An 18,989-nucleotide genomic window follows, 5' to 3' on the forward strand; every position below is an offset into this window, starting at 1 on the left:
ACAATAACAAACCCAAAACAATTAAGAAAATGGTCATAGGAACATACATATCGATAATTACCTTAAACGTGAATGAATTAAATGCCCTAACCAAAAGACACAGGCTTGCTGAATGGATACAAAAACAAGACCCATATATATGCTGTCTACAAGAGACCCACTTCAGACCTAGGGACACATACAGACTGAAAGTGAGGGGATGGAAAAAGATATTCCATGCAAATGGAAATCAAAAGAAAGCTGGAGCAGCAATTCTCATATCAGACAAAACAGACTTCAAAATAAAGACTATTACAAGACACAAAGAAGGACACTACATAATGATCAAGGGATCAACCCAAGAAGAAGATATAACAATTGTAAATATATATGAACCCAACATAGGAGCACCTCAATACATAAGCCAAATGCTAACAGCCATAAAAGGGGAAATCAACAGGTGTTAAAGTGAGGGACTTTAACACTTACACCAATGGACAGATCATCCAGACAGAAGATCAATCAGGAAACAGGCCTTAAATGACACATTACACCAGATGGACTTAACTGATATTTATAGAGCATTCCATCCAAAATCAGCAGTATACACTTTCTTCTCAAGTACACATGGAACATTCTCCAGGACAGATCACATCTTGGGCCACAAATCAAGCTTCGGTAAATTTAAGATAACTGAAATCAGATCAAGCTCTTTTCTGACCATAACACTATGAGACTAGATATCAATTACAGGAAAAAAACTGTGAAAAATATAAACACATGGAGGCTAAACAATGTTACTGAACAACCAAAGAGGAAATCAAAAAATACCTAGAGACAAATGACAACGAAAGCACATCGATCCAAAACGGATGGGATGCAGCAAAAGTAGTCCTAAGAGGGAAGTTCATAGCAGTACAATCTTACCTCAGGAAACAAGAAAAATAAAAAATAAACAACCTAAACTTACACCTAAAGCAACTACACAAAGAAGAACAAACAAAACCCAAAGTTAGTAGAAGGAAAGAAATCAGAAAGATCAAAGCATAAACAAATGAAATAGAGACAAAGAAAACAATACAAAAGATCAATGAAACTAAAAGCCGGTTCTTTGAAAAGATAAATAAAATTGATAAACCTTTAGCCAGACTCATCAAGAAAATAAAAAAGAGAGGGCTCAATTCAGTAAAATTAGAAATGAAAAAGGAGGGACTTCCCTGGTGGCACCATGGTTAAGAATCCACCTGCCAATGCAGGGAACAAGGGTTCGATCCCTGATCCAGGAAGATCCCACATGCCGCGGAGCAACCAAGCCCATGCATCACAACTACTGAGCCTGTGCTCTAGAGCCCATGAGCCACAACTATTGAGCCCGTGTGCCACAACTACTGAAGCCCATGCACCCTAGAGCCTGTGAGCCACAACTACTGAGCCCACACACTGCAACAACTGATGCCTGCATGCTCCAGGGCCTGCATGCTGCAACTACTGAAGTCCGTGTTCCTAGAGCCCATGTTATGCAACAAGAGAAGCCACCACAATGAGAAACCCACACACCACAACAAAGAGTAGCCCCCGCTTGCCACAACTAGAGAAAGCCAGTGGGCAGCAACAAAGACCCAAAGCAGCCAAAACAAAACAAAAAAAGAAATGATAAAGGTTCTCCTTTATCATCACAGCATGCACCACAGAAATACAAAGGATCATAAGAGACTACTACAAGCAACTATACGCCAATAAAATGGACAACCGAGAAGAAATGGAAAATTCTTAGAAAAGCAAAACCTTCCAAGACTGAAATAGGAAGAAATACAAAATATGAACAGATAAATTACAAGTACTGAAACTGAAACTGTGATTTAAAAACTTCCAACAAACAAAAGTCCAGGACCAGATGGCTTCACAGGTGAATTCTATCAAACATTTAGAGAAGAGTTAACACCTATCTTTCTGAAACTCTTCCAAAAAATTGTAGAGGAAGGAACATGCCCAGGCTCATTCTATGAGGCCAGCATCACCCTGATACCAAAACAAAAGCTACCACACAAAAAGATAATTACAGAACAATATCACTAATGAGCACAGACTAAAAAATTCTCAAAATACTAGCAAGCCAAATCCAACAATACATTAAAAGGATCATACGCCATGATCAAGTGGGATTTATCCTAGGGATGCAAGGATTCTTCAATATATGCAAATGAATCAATGTGATACACCATATTAACAAATTAAAGAATAAAAACCACATGATCATCTCAATGGATACAGAAAAAGCTTTTGACAAAATTCAACACCCATTTACAATAAAAACCTCCAGAAAGTGGGTATAGAGGGAACCTAGCTTGACATAATAAAGGCCATATATGACAAACCCACAGCAAAGATCACTCTCAATGGTGAAGAGCTGAAAGCTTTCTCTAAGATCAGGAACAAGACAAGGATGTCCACTCTCGCCACTTCTATTCAATAAAGTTTTGGAAGTCCTAGTCACAGCAATCAGAGAAGAAAAATAAATAAAAGGAATCCAAACTGGAAAGGAAGAAGTAAAACTGTCACTGTTTGCAGATGACGTGATGCTATACACAGAAAATCCTAAAGATGCTACCAGAAAACTAGTAGAGCTCATCAATGAATTCAGTAAAGTTGCAGGATACAAAATTAATGTACAGAAATCTGTTGTACTTGTATCACTAATACTGAAAGATCAGAAAAAGAAATTAAGGAAACAATCTCACTGACCGTCACATCAAAAAGAATAAAATACCTAGGAATAAATTTACCTAAGGAGGCAAAAGACCTGTGCTCAGAAAACTATAAGACACCAATAAAAGAAATCAAAGATGACATTTGAAAAGATATACCATGTTCTTGGACTGGAAGAATCAATATTGTCAAAATGACTATACCACCCAAGGCAATCTACAGATTCAATGCAAGCCCCATCAAATTACCAATGGCATTTTTCACAGAACTAGAACAAAAAGTTTTAAAATTTGTATGGAGACACAAAAGACCCCGAATAGCCAAAGCAATCTTGAGAAAGAAAAACAGAGCTGGAGGAATCAGGCTCCCTGACTTCAGACTATAGTATAACGATACAGTCATCAAAACAGTATGGTACTGGCACAAAAACAGAAATATAGATCAATGGAACAGGACAGAAAGTCCAGAGATAAATCCATGCACCTATGGTCAACTAATCCATGATAAAGGAGGCAAGAACATACAATGGAAAAAAAGACAGTCTCTGCAATAAGTGATGCTGAGAAAACTGGACAACTACATGTAAAAGAATGCAATTAGAACACTCCTTAACACCATACACAAAAATAAACTCAAGGGCTTCCCTGGTGGCACAGTGGTTGAGAGTCCACCTGTCGATGCAGGGGACACGGGTTTGTGCCCTGGTCCGGGAAGATCCCACATGCCGCGGAGCAGCTGGGCCCGTGAGCCATGGCCACCAAGCCTGCACGTCCAGAGCCTGTGCTCCGCAACAGGAGAGCCCAAACAGTGAGATGCCCGCATACCGCAGAAATAAATAAAATTTTAAAATAAACTCAAAATGGATTAAAGACCTAAATGTAAGGCTGAATGCTATAAAACTCTTAGAGGGAAACATAGGCAGAACACTCTTTGACATAAATCACATCAATATCTTTTTTGATCCGTCTCCTACAGTAATGGAAATAAACACAAAAATAAACAAATGGGACCTAATTAAACTCAAAAGCTTTTGCACAGCAAAGGAATCTATAAACAAAATGAAAATACAACCCTCAGAATGGGAGAAAATATTTGCAAATGAAGCGACTGACAAGGGATTAATCTCCAAAATACACAAACAGCTCATGCAGTTCAACATTAAAAAAGCAACACAATAAAAAAATGGGGAGAAGACCTAAATAGACCTTTCTCCAAAGAAGACATACAGATGGCGAAGAGGCACATGAAAAGATGCTCAACGTCACTAATTATTAAAGAAATTCAAATTAAAACTACAAAGAGGTACCACCTCACAACAGTCTCAATAGCCATCATCAAAAAGACTACAAAAAATAAATGCTGGAGCGGGTGTGGAGAAAAGAGAACCCTCTGGGCTTCCCTGGTGGCGCAGTGGTTGAGAGTCCGCCTGCTGATGCAGGGGATGCGGGTTTGTGCCCCAGTCCAGGAGGATCCCACGTGCCACGGAGCGGCTGGGCCCGTGCGCCATGGCCACTGAGCCTGCGCGTCTGGAGCCTGTGCTCCGCAACGGGAGAGATCACAACAGTGAGAGGCCCGCGTACCGCAAAAAAAAAAAAAAAAAAAGATTAAAAGAGAACCCTCCTACACTATTGGTGGGAAGGTAAACTGGTAAAACCACTGTGGAGAACAGTATGGAGGCTCCTTAAAAACTAAAAGTAGAACTACTATACGATCCAGCAATCCATTCCTGGGCACATATCCAGAGAAAGCCATAATTCGAAAAGATATATGCACCCCAATGTTCATTGCAGCACTACTGGCGATAGCCAAGACATGGAAGCAACCTAAATGTCCATCAACAGAGGAATGGATAAAGAAGATGTGGTGTATATATATATATATATATAAATATATATATGCACACACATATACATACACACACATACACATAATGGAATATTACTCAGCCATAAAAAAGAACAAAATAATGCCATTTACAGCAACATGGATGCAACTAGAGATTATCATACTAAGTAAAGTAAGTCAGAGAAAGACAAGTATATGATATTGCTTATATACGGAAGCCAGAAATAATGATACAAATGAACTTATTTACAAAACAGAAACAGACTCACAGACTTAGAAAACAAACTTATGGTCACCAAAGAGGAAGGGGGCGGGGGATAAACTGGGAGTTCAGGATTGACATATACATACCACTATATTTAAAATAGATAATCAACAAGGACCACTGTATAGCAAAGGGAACTCTACTCAATATTCTGTAATAACCTAAATGGAAAAGAATTTGAAAAAGAATAGATTTTTGTCTATATATAAGTGAATCATTTTGTTGTACACCTGAAACTAACACAACATTGTAAATCCACTATACTCCAATACAAAATAAAAATTTTTTAAAAGACGGTGCCAGCACTGAATTGAGCGCAAAGGTAAACAGAATCATTTCAAACTATCTGCTGGGGACTTCCCTGGTGGCGCAGTGGTTGAGAGTCCGCCTGCCAATGCAGGGGACATGGGTTTGAGCCCTGGTCTGGGAAGATCCCACATGCCACGGAGCAACTAAGCCCATGCGCCACAACTACCGAGCCTGCGAGCCCCAACTACTGAGCCCACCGGCCACAACTACTGAAGCCCGTGCACCTAGAGTCCATGCTCTGCAACAAGAGAAGACACCACAATGAGAAGCCCGTGCACCGCAACAAACAGTAGCCCCCGCTCACCGCAACTGGAGAAAGCCCACGTGCAGCAACAAACACCCAACACAGCCAAAAATAAATAAATAAAATAAATACATTAAAAAAAAAAGACAAAACATCTGCTGGCCACAGGGAAAGATATCAAGTAGAAAAGACCAGTTCCAACTTTGCTGCATGGTTTTTTTTTTTTCAAGAAAGAGACAGGTCCCCAAATCCCTCCCCTCAAAATACTCCTAAATAAAGAGTTGACGGCACACTGAAACTTCACTCAGGAGAGCTACTGCGGTAACTTTAGAGGTCACATGTGGGCCATAACCAACAGGAGCATTTAACATTTTTTCTTGTGTGTAAAACTTGTACAATTTGTAAATATTTAGATATAGTAAGACTTTGCGGGGGTAATTTTAAAATACTTTAAATAATTATAAAGGTTCATCATTGCCATACCATTGCTTGCATGATATATTAGTTTCATATAATTTTTAAGTTAGAATTCTTAATGAAGAACCGAACTTCTAATTATCATGTATTCATAGAAAAATGGAATCTTTTCTTTACCACAATTTGCCTTACAATGAACCAAAGAATGAAAGTGGGATCTGCCTGTACCACAACCCCCGCCCTTAACCCCTGAACAGTCAGGAAAGCACAAAATAGCACCGTCTCTGGAAATCAGCTGAAACCAAGGCCCTGAACTCAAGGGGAAGGAACTGATATGCGCACTCAGAGTCCACTCACTTCTACATTTAGCCCAGAGAAAACCCTCAAAGATCCTCTAGTCCAACTATTCCACCTAAACCTGGCAGGGACAGAAGCGACCTACCATGTCTGCAGAAGTTATTTTCCATGCGTAAACTTCCTCAGACACTAGGAGGTTAGGAGCAATAATCAGTGGCAGAGATGGGGAGGGTATGGTGGTTATAAAGCATTGACAAATGGCAGCTGACAGTGGAAGACAAGGTGGAAAAACTAAAGAGTTTGTCTCAGAATAATACTGGATCTAAGGAATAAAACATGAACCTGAGTCATTATGGAAAGGTCTGAGCCTGTTTTCCATCAAGAGTGTTTTAAGATAAACATAGAGCTCTCATTCAAAGGGGTCATGTCCAGGTATCTGGAAAGTTAAGTTCTGTGGTCCCATGGATTGCCTTCATGCTCAACAATGCTACATAACTGTTGTATATGAACGCACCTGTTTTTTCAAGGACAGATGAAGTTTGTTTTTGAGATGTGCACATGTCTCACTGACAATAAAACAAATACTCTGAATTCCAAGGGCTAAAATAACTTGTATACAGATGACAACTTATCTAAATGACCTGAAATAAAAATGATGGCAGATAAGCCCTCGAGAAAGACAGTACTTAAGCATTACCAATCACCACCCCCAAGGCTACACACGTGTCAAACAGCCAGCCTTATCAATCTGATGATGTTGTGGGAGTCCAAAAACAGGTAGACCATGTAGATTAGAATTTATTATTCCAGCGTGAAGTAACAAGAATGTTAGCTTTACATGATCTCCATCCTATGGTCAAGTCTTCCTCCTCTTCTCTCCCCTGTTGCTCAACTTTACCTCTTAGCAACAAAACAAGGAAGCAGTGACTCTGTGATAAGATACCTCTTCCATTTCTAGACTTTAAATTTGTTCTTTACCATGTTCCTGGTGTTGCCCCTACCCCTCTTCCCCTACCCAGGCCATCCTTTCCCAATCACCTGTAGAAAGAACAGAATGTCCAAACTCTCCCCAAGTGATCTCATGCCCTCGTGTGGGCACCTCCAGGTGGGCAGACCAGCTATTCACATGTGCTTGTTCAGGACAGTGCCTGGAACACTGTACACCCCCTAGGTACCCTCACTGGGGACCCAGATTCATGCCTCTGCCTTTATATCTCCTGCTATAATTTTAACTATTTTTATCTCAGCCAATTCCTTTGCTTCACAGTCACTTCAAGAATCACGTAGAGGAAAGAACAGGAGTTTTGGAGCCAGAAAATCCTGGGATGAATCCCAGCTGCAGCACCCAAATTGAGTTCCGAGACTGAGAACAAGTCACTTCCTTCCCTGAGCCTTAAATCCTCAAACCTAAAAAGAGACGGCTGTGCAGAGTCAATGAGATGACGTCTATAAAGTGCTTGGCACACAGGAGGTACTCAGCACATGCATATCTCCTTCCCCTCCCTCTCTCCCCCTTATAACTGCTGGCCCTAGCATCTTTCTCTGAGACTACTTTTTCCCATCTCTGCTCACTGACTCCTCCCCATATGCTTCCTATTGGCACTATCTTCTACACCTGAATCACGAAGAGCGTTTGAGAAACCTATAACGGGAAACGTGATTATAGAGCATTGCCAAACTGTGGTTTTTCAAATAGAAATAACAAGACTGCAGAATAGGATTACGCTCTAGAGGGCTGTCTAAAGACTGAGGGAACAGCCAGCCCTCCTGCCCCTCTTCCCCCTTATTTGCGAGACTTAGCAAATAAAAATATAAGACTTCCAGTTAAATTTCATTTTCAGACAGACAACAAATATCTTTCCAGTGTTGTAGGAGAGAAGGAAAATGCCTCTCTAGCAAAGAAGAGCGGTAGAGAAAAGATAATTAAGGTCATGACTATCAGAGAAAGAGGTGGCTGTCCCTTCCACCTGGTGTCATCACAGAGAGCTTAAAGTTCTCTGACGGAGAAAGGGAATTCCTGCCTGAGTCCTAACTCAGTAGAGTCCTGGAGTTCTAGAAAGTGCCAGGAGGCAACAGTTAAATAGCCACCATGGTCTTTCAACTCCATTAAGCATCAGCTTAGCGGAGAGGTGAATGGGTTTTGAAGACTTCAGTTGCCCAAGCATGCTCGATATCTGCACAAAACCCACCCACCAAATGCTTGATACATGAGTTTTATGGTATTTTTTACTCATTAATTTTTAAAGATTATTTTATTCAATGAGCAAACCTATTTTATATTTCATATAATCCTAAGAACATTGGAAAAGAGGAGATAAGCTACCTATACTTAACACAAGTGAGTTTTCTCTTAATTTATTTGGGTTGACATTTTCCATTTTAAAAGAAAAAGGGTGATACAGTTACACATGAAAATGCACCTATGTTACTGTACAAGAGGAAACATCATCCCTTGTCAGGATTACTACAATAACCTCTCAATTGGATGCCCAGCTCCCACCCATCCAGTCTCTCCTCAGCCCAGCGGCCAGAAGGATCCTTCTAACACGTAAGTCAGATCCTGTCACTTCCCTTCTCAAAATCTTCCAGTGGCTTCCCACCTCACTCCGAGGATGAGTTAGTCTTTCCAGTGGCCTGCAAGGTCCTACGGGACCTGCTACTGTTCCTTTACGCCCTCTGACCTCACCTGCCCTTGCCCTATTTACTCAGCCCCAATCACACCACCTCTGCCTACAGCCTTCTTGCCCAGGACACTCCTATGCTCGCTCCCATCCCCAGCTTCAGGTCTTTGCTCTGATGCCATCTTCTCCAGGATGCTTTCTCTGGCCACCTTTTCAAATCGGCCCCCATTCCTGGCATGTTCTATCCCCCATCTCTGCTACATTTTTCTCCATTCCAGAGAGCACCATCAACCTACTATATATTTCACTTAGTTGCATGTTTTGTGTCTCTCCCCCCCTAGAATATAGGGCAGAAATGTTGGCATTCTGTTCACTGCAGCATCCCCAGCACGTAGAACAGTATGTGGTACATCGTAGGCACTCAGCAAAATTACTTATGGAATGTTGAATAAACATAAGGTAAAAATAATGAGGTATTATCATTTTACTGGGGTAAAATGTATTTACTGACATCTAAACAATGAATAAACGTGGGGTTTTAAGACTTCAGAGTTAAAAACCAGCTCTTCCCCTGAAGCCCCCCACACCTGCTTTCTCCTTTTCCTAATCAGAAAATCATAGAGAGCCAGGGCAGAAGGGGGATTTTTCTATTTCTGATATTAATATTCAGAAACGTAGGACAGAGCGTTCTCACTGTTGGTATTTTATAAATCGTATGATTTCTTTAAAGTACACATTTGTCTGAAGTAACATCCTTTTAAAATGCTTCCCAAGTCTCCCCTCTCAGGCTAAGAATAGTCAACGTCCAGACTAAAGGATGCACTGCTCATCAAGTTTCAGCACATGGGCATTCGGTAACGTTTGCTGATTGGCCAAGATCCCAATGTCACCCTTCTAGCCAACGTCCCACAGAACGACCTTTCAATGAGAGACATGTCCAAGTCCAAAATGCCAAGCAGAATTCCCATTACCTCTCCTGGGCAACTCCAATGAGCTGCTGCAAGTCCACCTCCTGCTTCCTCAGGGTTCCAAACGAGGACTGACTCTCCACGAGGCCTTTGCCACCAATGTTCAGCTTGACCTTCCCCAGGGCCGTCTCCAGGGTCCCACTCACATGGTTTTCAAACTTGCCCTCGTACTTCACAAAGTCCGACTCCACGACCACTACAGTGAATGAGACATGCAGAGGAATCTAATGACAAAACGGCCACCTCTGTGCCTCAGGTCACCTAGCTTTCCAATCCTGCAGAAACCTGTGGGAAACATGAGGTCTGCACGCAGAATGGAAAGCCGGTGGCCGCGCTGTGTGTATGGGCAAAAGAACCTGGGTGCTGAGAGCGTGGCATGCACTGGTGGCCAGGGACTCTACTGGGCACTTTTTTGTTTTTTCATCTTTCAATTCCAATATACACACATATAGACAAGTGCACAAAAAGTATCTATAGAGTTTCATGAATAATTTTAAAGCAAACATCTGTTTAACTACTATCCAGGTAAAGAAATAAGACATGTTAAATATGTACTTTTCTAGGATGAAGGGACTAGATGAGGATGACACCAAAGCACAGAGAAGATAGCAGCCCATCACTCTGCCCAGGGAGTGGCCTGCCTGATTCAGTATCTTGCAGGTCAGACGCCTGAACCTGTCCTCGGGCATCCTCCCTTCTCACTGGTGGCCTTGGAGAACACTGCCCTGGCCTTCATTACCATCTCCATTGAAACAGTTCTCCCCATATTTACCTGTTTATATCTGACCTCCACCCAGTCTTTCAATTCCTTACCAAGCAATTCCTTATCTCTGTGTTCCTGATAAAGTCAGTGGGCACGCCCTTCCTCCCTGCTTCAAACACCATCTTGGAACACACAAGCTCCAGACTCCCCATTCTTCCTTCCTGGCTTCCCAGACACTGAGAAAGATGCCACCACCCAGCTGGTGTCCCAGCTTCAATCCACTCACCTGGTCATACCAGGCGATGGCTAGCAGATTGCCTTCAGGATCTGCCCTTTTTTGTCTGAACACTAAAGATAAACATCTGATGATCTCAGACTTGAACTGCTAGCCTTCACATGTCTCCAGATTTCTACTGTTCTCATTTTTAATTGAACCAAATACTACCATAAAAATGGTCTCAGTCACCATCATTCAGGAAGGTTACACTGAGAGGCTCTCAGGAACTTCATACTCGGCCCTTTCCATTTTCCTGACCCAAGGCTCTCCTGGGCTCCTGGCGGCACTTCATAAGGGATTCAAATCCGACTGGAGTCTGAAACGTTTCTTTCCATCCAGCCACTGCCCCCAACACCTGTATTTCTTTCACCCCAGGCAACAAAACCTATACCTCAACCAGGGTTAATGAGAATTAATCACCATTCATTATCTGTGAAGTTTACCAAGTAGAGAATCATCTCCATGAAAAATAAGAAGCTTATGAAAATGCCCCCAAGTCACAGCCTTCTCCTAGTCACATCTTGAGAACACAAACACTCTGGGAAATGCTTTCGGAAGCAGCATATAGCAGCTGTTAAGAGCTCAAGATTTTATCACTAGTCTAATATACCTAGCTGGGAGACCTTGGGTAACATCCATCACCCTGAACCTCAGGTTTGTCATATGTAATTTGGAGATAATGAATAATACCTACCTGATGGGTTCTACTGGAAGTTGATGTATACAGAGCCTGGCACGTAGCAAGTGCTCAATCTATCCACTGGGTTCAGGCCAAAGCAACATCATTTCCTGATAAACAGGACAGTCCTAGATTGTATAAAGTACCACACAGACAGAAATTCTACCCTTAGATCCCTGTTCTGGCCCCAATCAGGCGTATTACCACTCCTGAAAACTCTGACCCCAAAACTGGATCCCACAGCAGGTAAGGACAATCAAGACTGTCTGTGTACTGCAAAATGCCACACTAGACACACCTCCGAACCAGATGTCGTTTGCACACACGTCTGCATCGAGTTATCCACTGCTGCAGGTGGAAGGGAAAAGTGAGGAAGCCAACAGGCCATGGGTAGGACAACCAAGTCACCACCCTCCAACCTCCGCACCCCGGGCAACATAACACTCCAGTGTGGTTGCCAGGGGCAAGAATAACAAAGGTGAGGCATCATGAATCTGCTCAGAAGACACAGTAGTGGGCACCTCTCATCACAGCCCTAACAGCAACAGGACACAGAACCAGGCACGAGCTCTGGCCTCAGATGATGAGCATATGTGGGACTTCCTAATCTGCAGGGACTGCAACCGGCCTGACCCATCTAACAACAGCTCTCAGGACACCACGGAAGAAGCAGCTAACAGCACAGAGCGGTGAAATTCCAATTACTCAGGGGTCCATGGTCTGTTCTGTGAATTTTTTTTTCTCTTGCCTTTCCTTATATTTAGTTATTACACTACTCAGTAAGAGTTCTACCAGACATCCAGGGGGAAAACATGACATAAAATTAATATCAATTCACTTGCCTATTGTCTGACAGCTCTGATAATGAGCCTGGCTGAAGAAAGCATTGGCTAGAATGCTGAGCTGGAAGAAAGGAGATTATTTGTCAACTCAAGTTATCTCCTCTATCACTTTTTCCCTTTAAGGGAGATGCAATCACAAAATTAGAGAACTTTAGGGCTGAAAGAAGACTCAAACATCATCTAGTCCAATAATTAAGAGCTGATGGTGCTTTCATATATCACCATGTTCCAAAAAGCAGTGTAGGAATAAGTACCAAAAGTCTTCGAAAAGTTCCCAACCTCTGGTCCAGTAATTCTATCTTTAAGAATCTATGCCACCCCAATGTTCATAGCAGCATTATTTACAATTGCCAAGATATGGAAGCAACCTAGGTGTCCATCAACAGAAGAATGGATAAGGAAGATGTGGTACACACACACACACACACACACACACAATGGAGTACTACACAGCCATAGAAAAGAATGAAATTTTGCCATTTGCAACAACATGGATGGACTTGGAGGGTATTATGCCAAGTGAAATAAATCAGAGAAAGACACTGTATGTTATCACTAACATGTACAATCTAAAAAAATAAAACTAGTGCAAATAATAAAAAAGAAACAGACTCACAGATATAGAGAACAAACTAGTGGTGACCAAAGGGGAGAGGGAAGTGGGGGTAGAGGATTAAGAAGTACAAACTGCTATGTATAAAATAAATAAGCTACAAGAATATATTACACAGCACAGAGAATATAGCCAATATTTTCTAACAACTATAAATGGAGTATTATCTATAAAAATTTTGCATCACTATATTGTACACCTGAAACTAATATAATATTGTAAATCAAAGATATCTCAATAAGAAAAAAGGGAGACCTTCAAGATGGCAGAGGAGTGAGACATGGAGATCACCTTCCTCCCCACAATTACATCAAAAATACATCTACACGTAGAACAACTCCTACAGAACACCTACTGAACGCTGGCAGAAGACCTCAGACTTCCCAGAAGGCAAGAAACTCCCCACGTACCTGTGTAAGGCAAAAAAAAAAAAAAGGAAAAACAGAGACAAAAGAATAGGGACAGGACCTGCACCAGTGGGAGGGAGCTGTGAAGGAGGAAAGGTTTCCACACACTAGGGAGCCCCTTCACTGGCAGGGATGGGGGTTGGGCAGGGGTAATTTTCAGAGCCACAGAGCACAGCGCAGCAATAGGGGTGCAGAGAGCAAAGCGGAGAGATCCCCACGCAGAGGACTGGTGCTGACCAGCACCCACCGGCCTGAGAGGCTTGTCTGCTCAACCACCAGGGCAGGTGGGGGCTGGGAGCTGAGGCTTGGGCTTCAGAGGCCAGACCCCAGGGAGAGGACTGGGGTTGGCTGCGTGAAGACAGCCTGAAGGGGGCTAGTGTGCCACAGCTAGCCGGGATGGAATCCAAGAAAAAGTCTGGACCTGCCAGAGGCGAGACCTTTGTTTCGGGATGCACGAGGAGAGGGGATCCCTTCCCAGCGTGCCCACAGGAGGCAGAGCACCGCCTGAAAGAGCTCCAGAGACAGGCACGAGACACGACTATCAGCTTGTACCCCAGAGACGGGCATAAACTGCTAACGCTGCTGCCGCTGCCACCAAGAATTCTGTGTGCAAGTGCGGGTCACTATCCACATCCCCCAGGAGCCTGTGCAGCCCGCCAATGCCAGGGTCCCATGATCCAGGGACAACTTCCCCAGAAGAACACACGGCGCGCCTCAGGCTGTTGCAACGTCATGCTGACCTCTGCCGCCAGAGGCTCACCTCGCATTCCAATTATGACTACCAAACCCCTCCCTCCCCTGCCCTGAGTGAGCAAGAGAGCCCTAATCAGCTGCTGCTTTAATCCCCTTCTGTAAGGGTGAGTAACAGACTCCTGAGGGTGACCTACACGCAGAGGCGAAGCCAAAACCAACACTGAACCCCAGGAGCTGTGAGAACAGAGGAGGGGAAATTTCTCCATGCAGACTCAGGAGCAGCAGATTAAATCCCCACAATCAACTTGATAGACCCTGCGTCTGAAGAATACCTGAATAGAAACGAATGTTCCCAAAACTGAGGCAGTGGACTTTGGGAGCAACCCTAGACTTGGGGTTTGCTCTCTGCATCTGATTTGTTTCTGGTTTTATGTTTATCTTAGTTTAGTATTTAGTGCTTATTATCATTAGTGGATATATTCATTGGTTTGGTTGCTCTCTTCCTTTTTTTTTAATATATATATATTTTTCTCCTTTTTCTCTTTTTGTGAGTGTGTATGTATATGCTTCTTTGTGTGATTTTGTCTGTATAAGTTTGCTTTTACCATTTGTCCTAGGATTCTGTCCATTTTTTAGTTTTTGCTTTTTGGGGTTTTTTTCTTTCTTCCTTTTCTTCTGAGCCGTGTGGCTAAGAGGGTTTTGGTGCTCCAGCCGGATGTTGAGCCTGAGCCTCCACGGTGGGAGGGCCGAGTCCAGGACATTGGACCACCAGAAACCTCCTGGCCGCACATAATATCAATTGGCGAGAGGTCTCCCAGAGATCTCCATCTCAACACTAAGACCCAGCTCCACCCAACAGCCAGCAAGGTCCAATGTTGGATGCCACACGCCAAACAACTAGCAAGACAGAAACACAACCCCACCCATTAGCAGAGAGGCTGCCTAAAGTCATACTAAGTTCACAGACACTCCAAAACACACCACCGGATGCAGCCCTGCCCACCAGAAGGACAAGATCCAGCCCCGCCCACCAGAACACAGGCACTAGTCCCCTTCACCAGGAAGCCTACACAAGCCACTGAACCAACCTCACCCTGTGGGGGCAGACAGCAAAAATAATGGGAACTACAAACCTGCAACCTGTGAAAAGGAGACCCCAAGCACAGTAAGTTAAACAAAATGAGAAAACAGAGAAATATGCAGCAGATAAAGGAGCAAGGTAAAAACCCACCAGACAAAACAAATGAAGAGGAACTACGCAGTCTACCTGAAAAAGAATTCAGAATAATGTTAGTAAAGATGATCCAAAATCTTGGAAATAGAATGGAGAAAATACAAGAAATGTTTAACAAGGACCGAGAAGAACTAAAGAGCAAACAAACAGTGATGAACAACACAATAAATGAAATTAAAAATACTCTAGAAGGAGTCAATAGGAGAATAACTGACGCAGAAGAACGGATAAGTGAAATGGGAGATCAAAGAGTGGAAATAACTGCCTCAGAGAAGAATAAAGAAAAAAGAATGAAAAGAACTGAGGACAGTCTCAGAGACCTCTGGACAACAAGAAACGCACCAACATCCTAATTATAGGGGTCCCAGAAGAGGAAGAGAAAAAGAAAGGGTGTGAGAAAATATTTGAAGAGATTATACTTGAAAACTTCCCTAATGTGGGAAAGGAAATAGTCAAGTTCAGGAAGTGCAGAGAGTCCCATAGAGGATAAATCAAAGGAGAAACAGGCCAAGACATGTATTAATCAAACTACCAAAAATTAAATTCAAAGAAAAAATATTAAAAGCAGCATGGGAAAAGCAACAAATAAAATACAAGGGAATTCCCATAAGGTTAATAGCTGATCTTTCAGCAGAAACTCTGCAAGCCAGAAGGGAGTGGCAGGACATAGTTAAAGTGATGAAAGGGAAAAACTTACAACCAAGATTACCCAGAAAGGATCTCATTCACATTCAATGGAGAAATTAAAATCTTTATAGACGAGCAAAAGCTAAGAGAATTCAGCACCACAAAACCAGCTTTACAACATATGCTAAAGGAACTTCTCTATGCAGGAAACACAAGAGAAGGAAAAGACCTACAATAACAAATCCAAAACAATTAAGAAAATGGTAAGAGGAACATGCATATTGATAACTACCTTAAATGTGAATGGATTAAATGCTCCAGTCAAAAGACACAGGCTTGCTGAATGGATACAAAAACAAGACCCAGATATATGCTGCCTACAAGAGACCCACTTCAGACCTATGGACACATACAGACTGAAAGTGAGGGGATGGAAAAAGATATTCCATGCAAACGGAAATCAAAAGAAAGCTGGAGTAGCAATACTCATAACAGATAAAATAGACTTTAACATAAAGAATGTTACAAGAGACACGAAAGGACACTATATAATGATCAAGGGATCAATCCAAAAAGAAGATATAACAATTATAAATATATATGCACTCAACATAGGAGAATCTCAATACACAAGGCAACTGCTAACAGCTACAAAAGAGGAAATCGACAGTAACACAATAATAGTGCAGGAATTTAAAACCTCACGTACAACAATGGACAGATCATCAAGCAAAAAATTAATAAGGAAACACAAACTTTAAATGACAAAATAGACCAGATAATTTAATTGATATTTATAGAACATTCAATCCAAAACAAGCAGATTATACTTTCTTCTCAAGTGTGCACGGAACACTCTCCAGGATAGATCATATCTTGGGTCACACAACAAGCCTCAGTAAATTTAAGAAAATTGAAATCATATCAAGCATCTTTTCTGACCACAATGCTATGAGATTAGAAATCAATTACAGGGGAAAAAACGTAAAAAACACAAACACATGGAGGCTAAACAATACGTTACTAAATAACCAAGAGATCACTGAAGAAATCAGAGGAAATCAAAAAATACCTAAAGCCAAATGACAATGAAAACACGACAATCCAAAACCTATGGAATGCAGCAAAAGCAGTGCTAAGAGGGAAGTTTATAGCTATACAAGCCTACCTCCAGAAACAAATATCTCAAATTAACAATCTAACTTTACACCTAAAGGAACTAGAGAAAGGAGAACAAACAAAACCCAGAGTTAGCAGAAGGAAAGAAATCATAAAGATCAAAGCAGAAATAAATGAAATAGACACAAAGAAAACAATAGCACAGATAAATAAAACTAAAACCTGGTTCTTTGAGAAGATAAACAAAATTGATAAACCATTAGCCAGACACAACAAGAAAAAGAGGGAGAGGACTCAAATCCATAAAATTAGAATTGAAAAAGGAGCAGTTACAACAGACACTGCAGAAGTACAAAGCATCCTAAGAGACTACTACAAGCAACTGTATGCCAATAAAATGGACAACCTGAAGAAATGGACAAATTCTTAGAAAGGTATAACCTTCCAAGACTGAACCAGGAAGAAATAGAAAATATAAACAGACCACTCATAAGTAATGAAATTGAAAATGTGATTAAAAATCTTCCAACTAACAAAAGTCCAGGACTAGATGGCTTCACAGGTGAATTCTATCAAACATTTAGAGAACAGCTAACACCCAACCTTCTCAAACTCTTCCAAAAACTTGCAGAGGAAGGAAGACTCCTAAACTCATTCTATGAGGCCACCATCACCCTGATACCAAAACCAGGCAAAGATACTACCAAAAAAGAAAACTGCAGACCAATGTCACTGATGAATATAGATGCAAAAATCCTCAACAAAATACTAGCAACAGAATCCAACAACATATTAAAAGGATCATACACCATGATCAAATGGGAGTTATCCCAGGGATGCAAGGATTCTTCAATATATGCAAATCAATCAATGTGATACACTATATTTACAAATTGAAAAATAAAAACCATATGATCGGGCTTCCCTGGTGGCACAGTGGTTAAGAGCCTGCCTACCGATGCAGGGGACACGGGATCGTGCCAAAGTCCGGGAAGATCCCACATGCCGCGGAGCAGCTAGGCCCGTGAGCCATGGCCACTGAGCCTGCGCGTCCGGAGCCTGTGCTCCATAACGGGAGAGGCCGCAACAGTGAGAGGCCTGCGTACCGCAAAAAAATAAATAAACCATATGATCATCTCAAAAGATGCAGAAAAAGCTTTTGACAAATTTCAATACCCATTTATGATTAAAAAAACTCTCCAGAAAGTGGGCATAGAGGGAACCTACCTCAACATAATAAAGGCCATATATAACAAACCCAGAGCAAACATCATTCTCAATGGTGAAAAACTGAAAGCATTTCCTCTAAGATCGGGAACAAGACAAGGATGTCCACTCTCACCACTATTATAAAACAGAGTTTTGGAAGTCCTAGCCACGGCACTCAGACAAGAAAAAGAAATAAAAGGAATACATATTGGAAAAGAAGAAGTAAAACTGTCACTGTTTGCAGATGCCATGATACTATACATAGAGGATCCTAAAGATGCCACCAGAAAACTACTAGAGCTAATCAATGAATTTGGTAAAGTTGCAGGATACAAAATTAATGCACAGAAATCTCTTGCATTCCTATACACTAATGATGAAAAATATGAAAGAGAAATTATGGAAACACTCCCATTTACCATTGCAACAAAAAGAATAAAATACCTACGAATAAACCCACCTGGGAAACAAAAGACCTGTATGCAGATAACTATAAGACACTGATGAAAGAAATAAAAGATGATACCAACAGATGGACAGATATACCATGTTCCTGGATTGGAAGAATATTATGAAAATCACTATACTACTCAAAGCAATCTACAGATTCAATGCAATCCCTATCAAATTACCAATGGCAGTTTTTACGGAACTAGAACAAATCACGTCAAAATGTGTATGGATACACAAAAGACCCCGAATAGCCAAAGCAGTCTTGAAGAAAAAAAACGGAGCTGGAGGAATCAGACTCCCTGACTTCAGATTATACTACAAAGCTACAGTAATCAAGACAATATGGTACTGGCACAAGAAAAGAAACACAGATCAATGCAACAAGATAGAAAGCCCAGAGATAAACCCACACACCTTTGGTCAACTAATCTATGACAAAGGAGGCAAAGATACACAATGGAGAAAAGACAGTCTCTTCAATA

The 18,989-nt window shown here is 41.7% G+C and overlaps 1 protein-coding gene across 2 annotated transcripts in view; it reads right to left on the bottom strand.

The window, feature by feature from the left end:
* Positions 1–18,989, bottom strand: part of GSDME (gasdermin E) — a 73,840-nt gene that overhangs the window by 42,467 nt on the left and 12,384 nt on the right. For both annotated transcript variants that reach the window (XR_013829821.1, XM_079931867.1), the window contains exon 3: positions 9,655–9,847. Coding sequence is in view for 1 of the 2 variants with exons in the window: in XM_079931867.1 (XP_079787993.1) it covers positions 9,655–9,847 (193 nt within the window). In the remaining variant the exon portion in view is untranslated. The remainder of the gene's footprint in view (positions 1–9,654; positions 9,848–18,989) is intronic.

The sequence above is a fragment of the Stenella coeruleoalba genome (assembly GCF_951394435.1).
Source record: "Stenella coeruleoalba genome assembly, chromosome: 9".
In the NCBI taxonomy this organism is placed as follows: domain Eukaryota; kingdom Metazoa; phylum Chordata; class Mammalia; order Artiodactyla; family Delphinidae; genus Stenella; species Stenella coeruleoalba.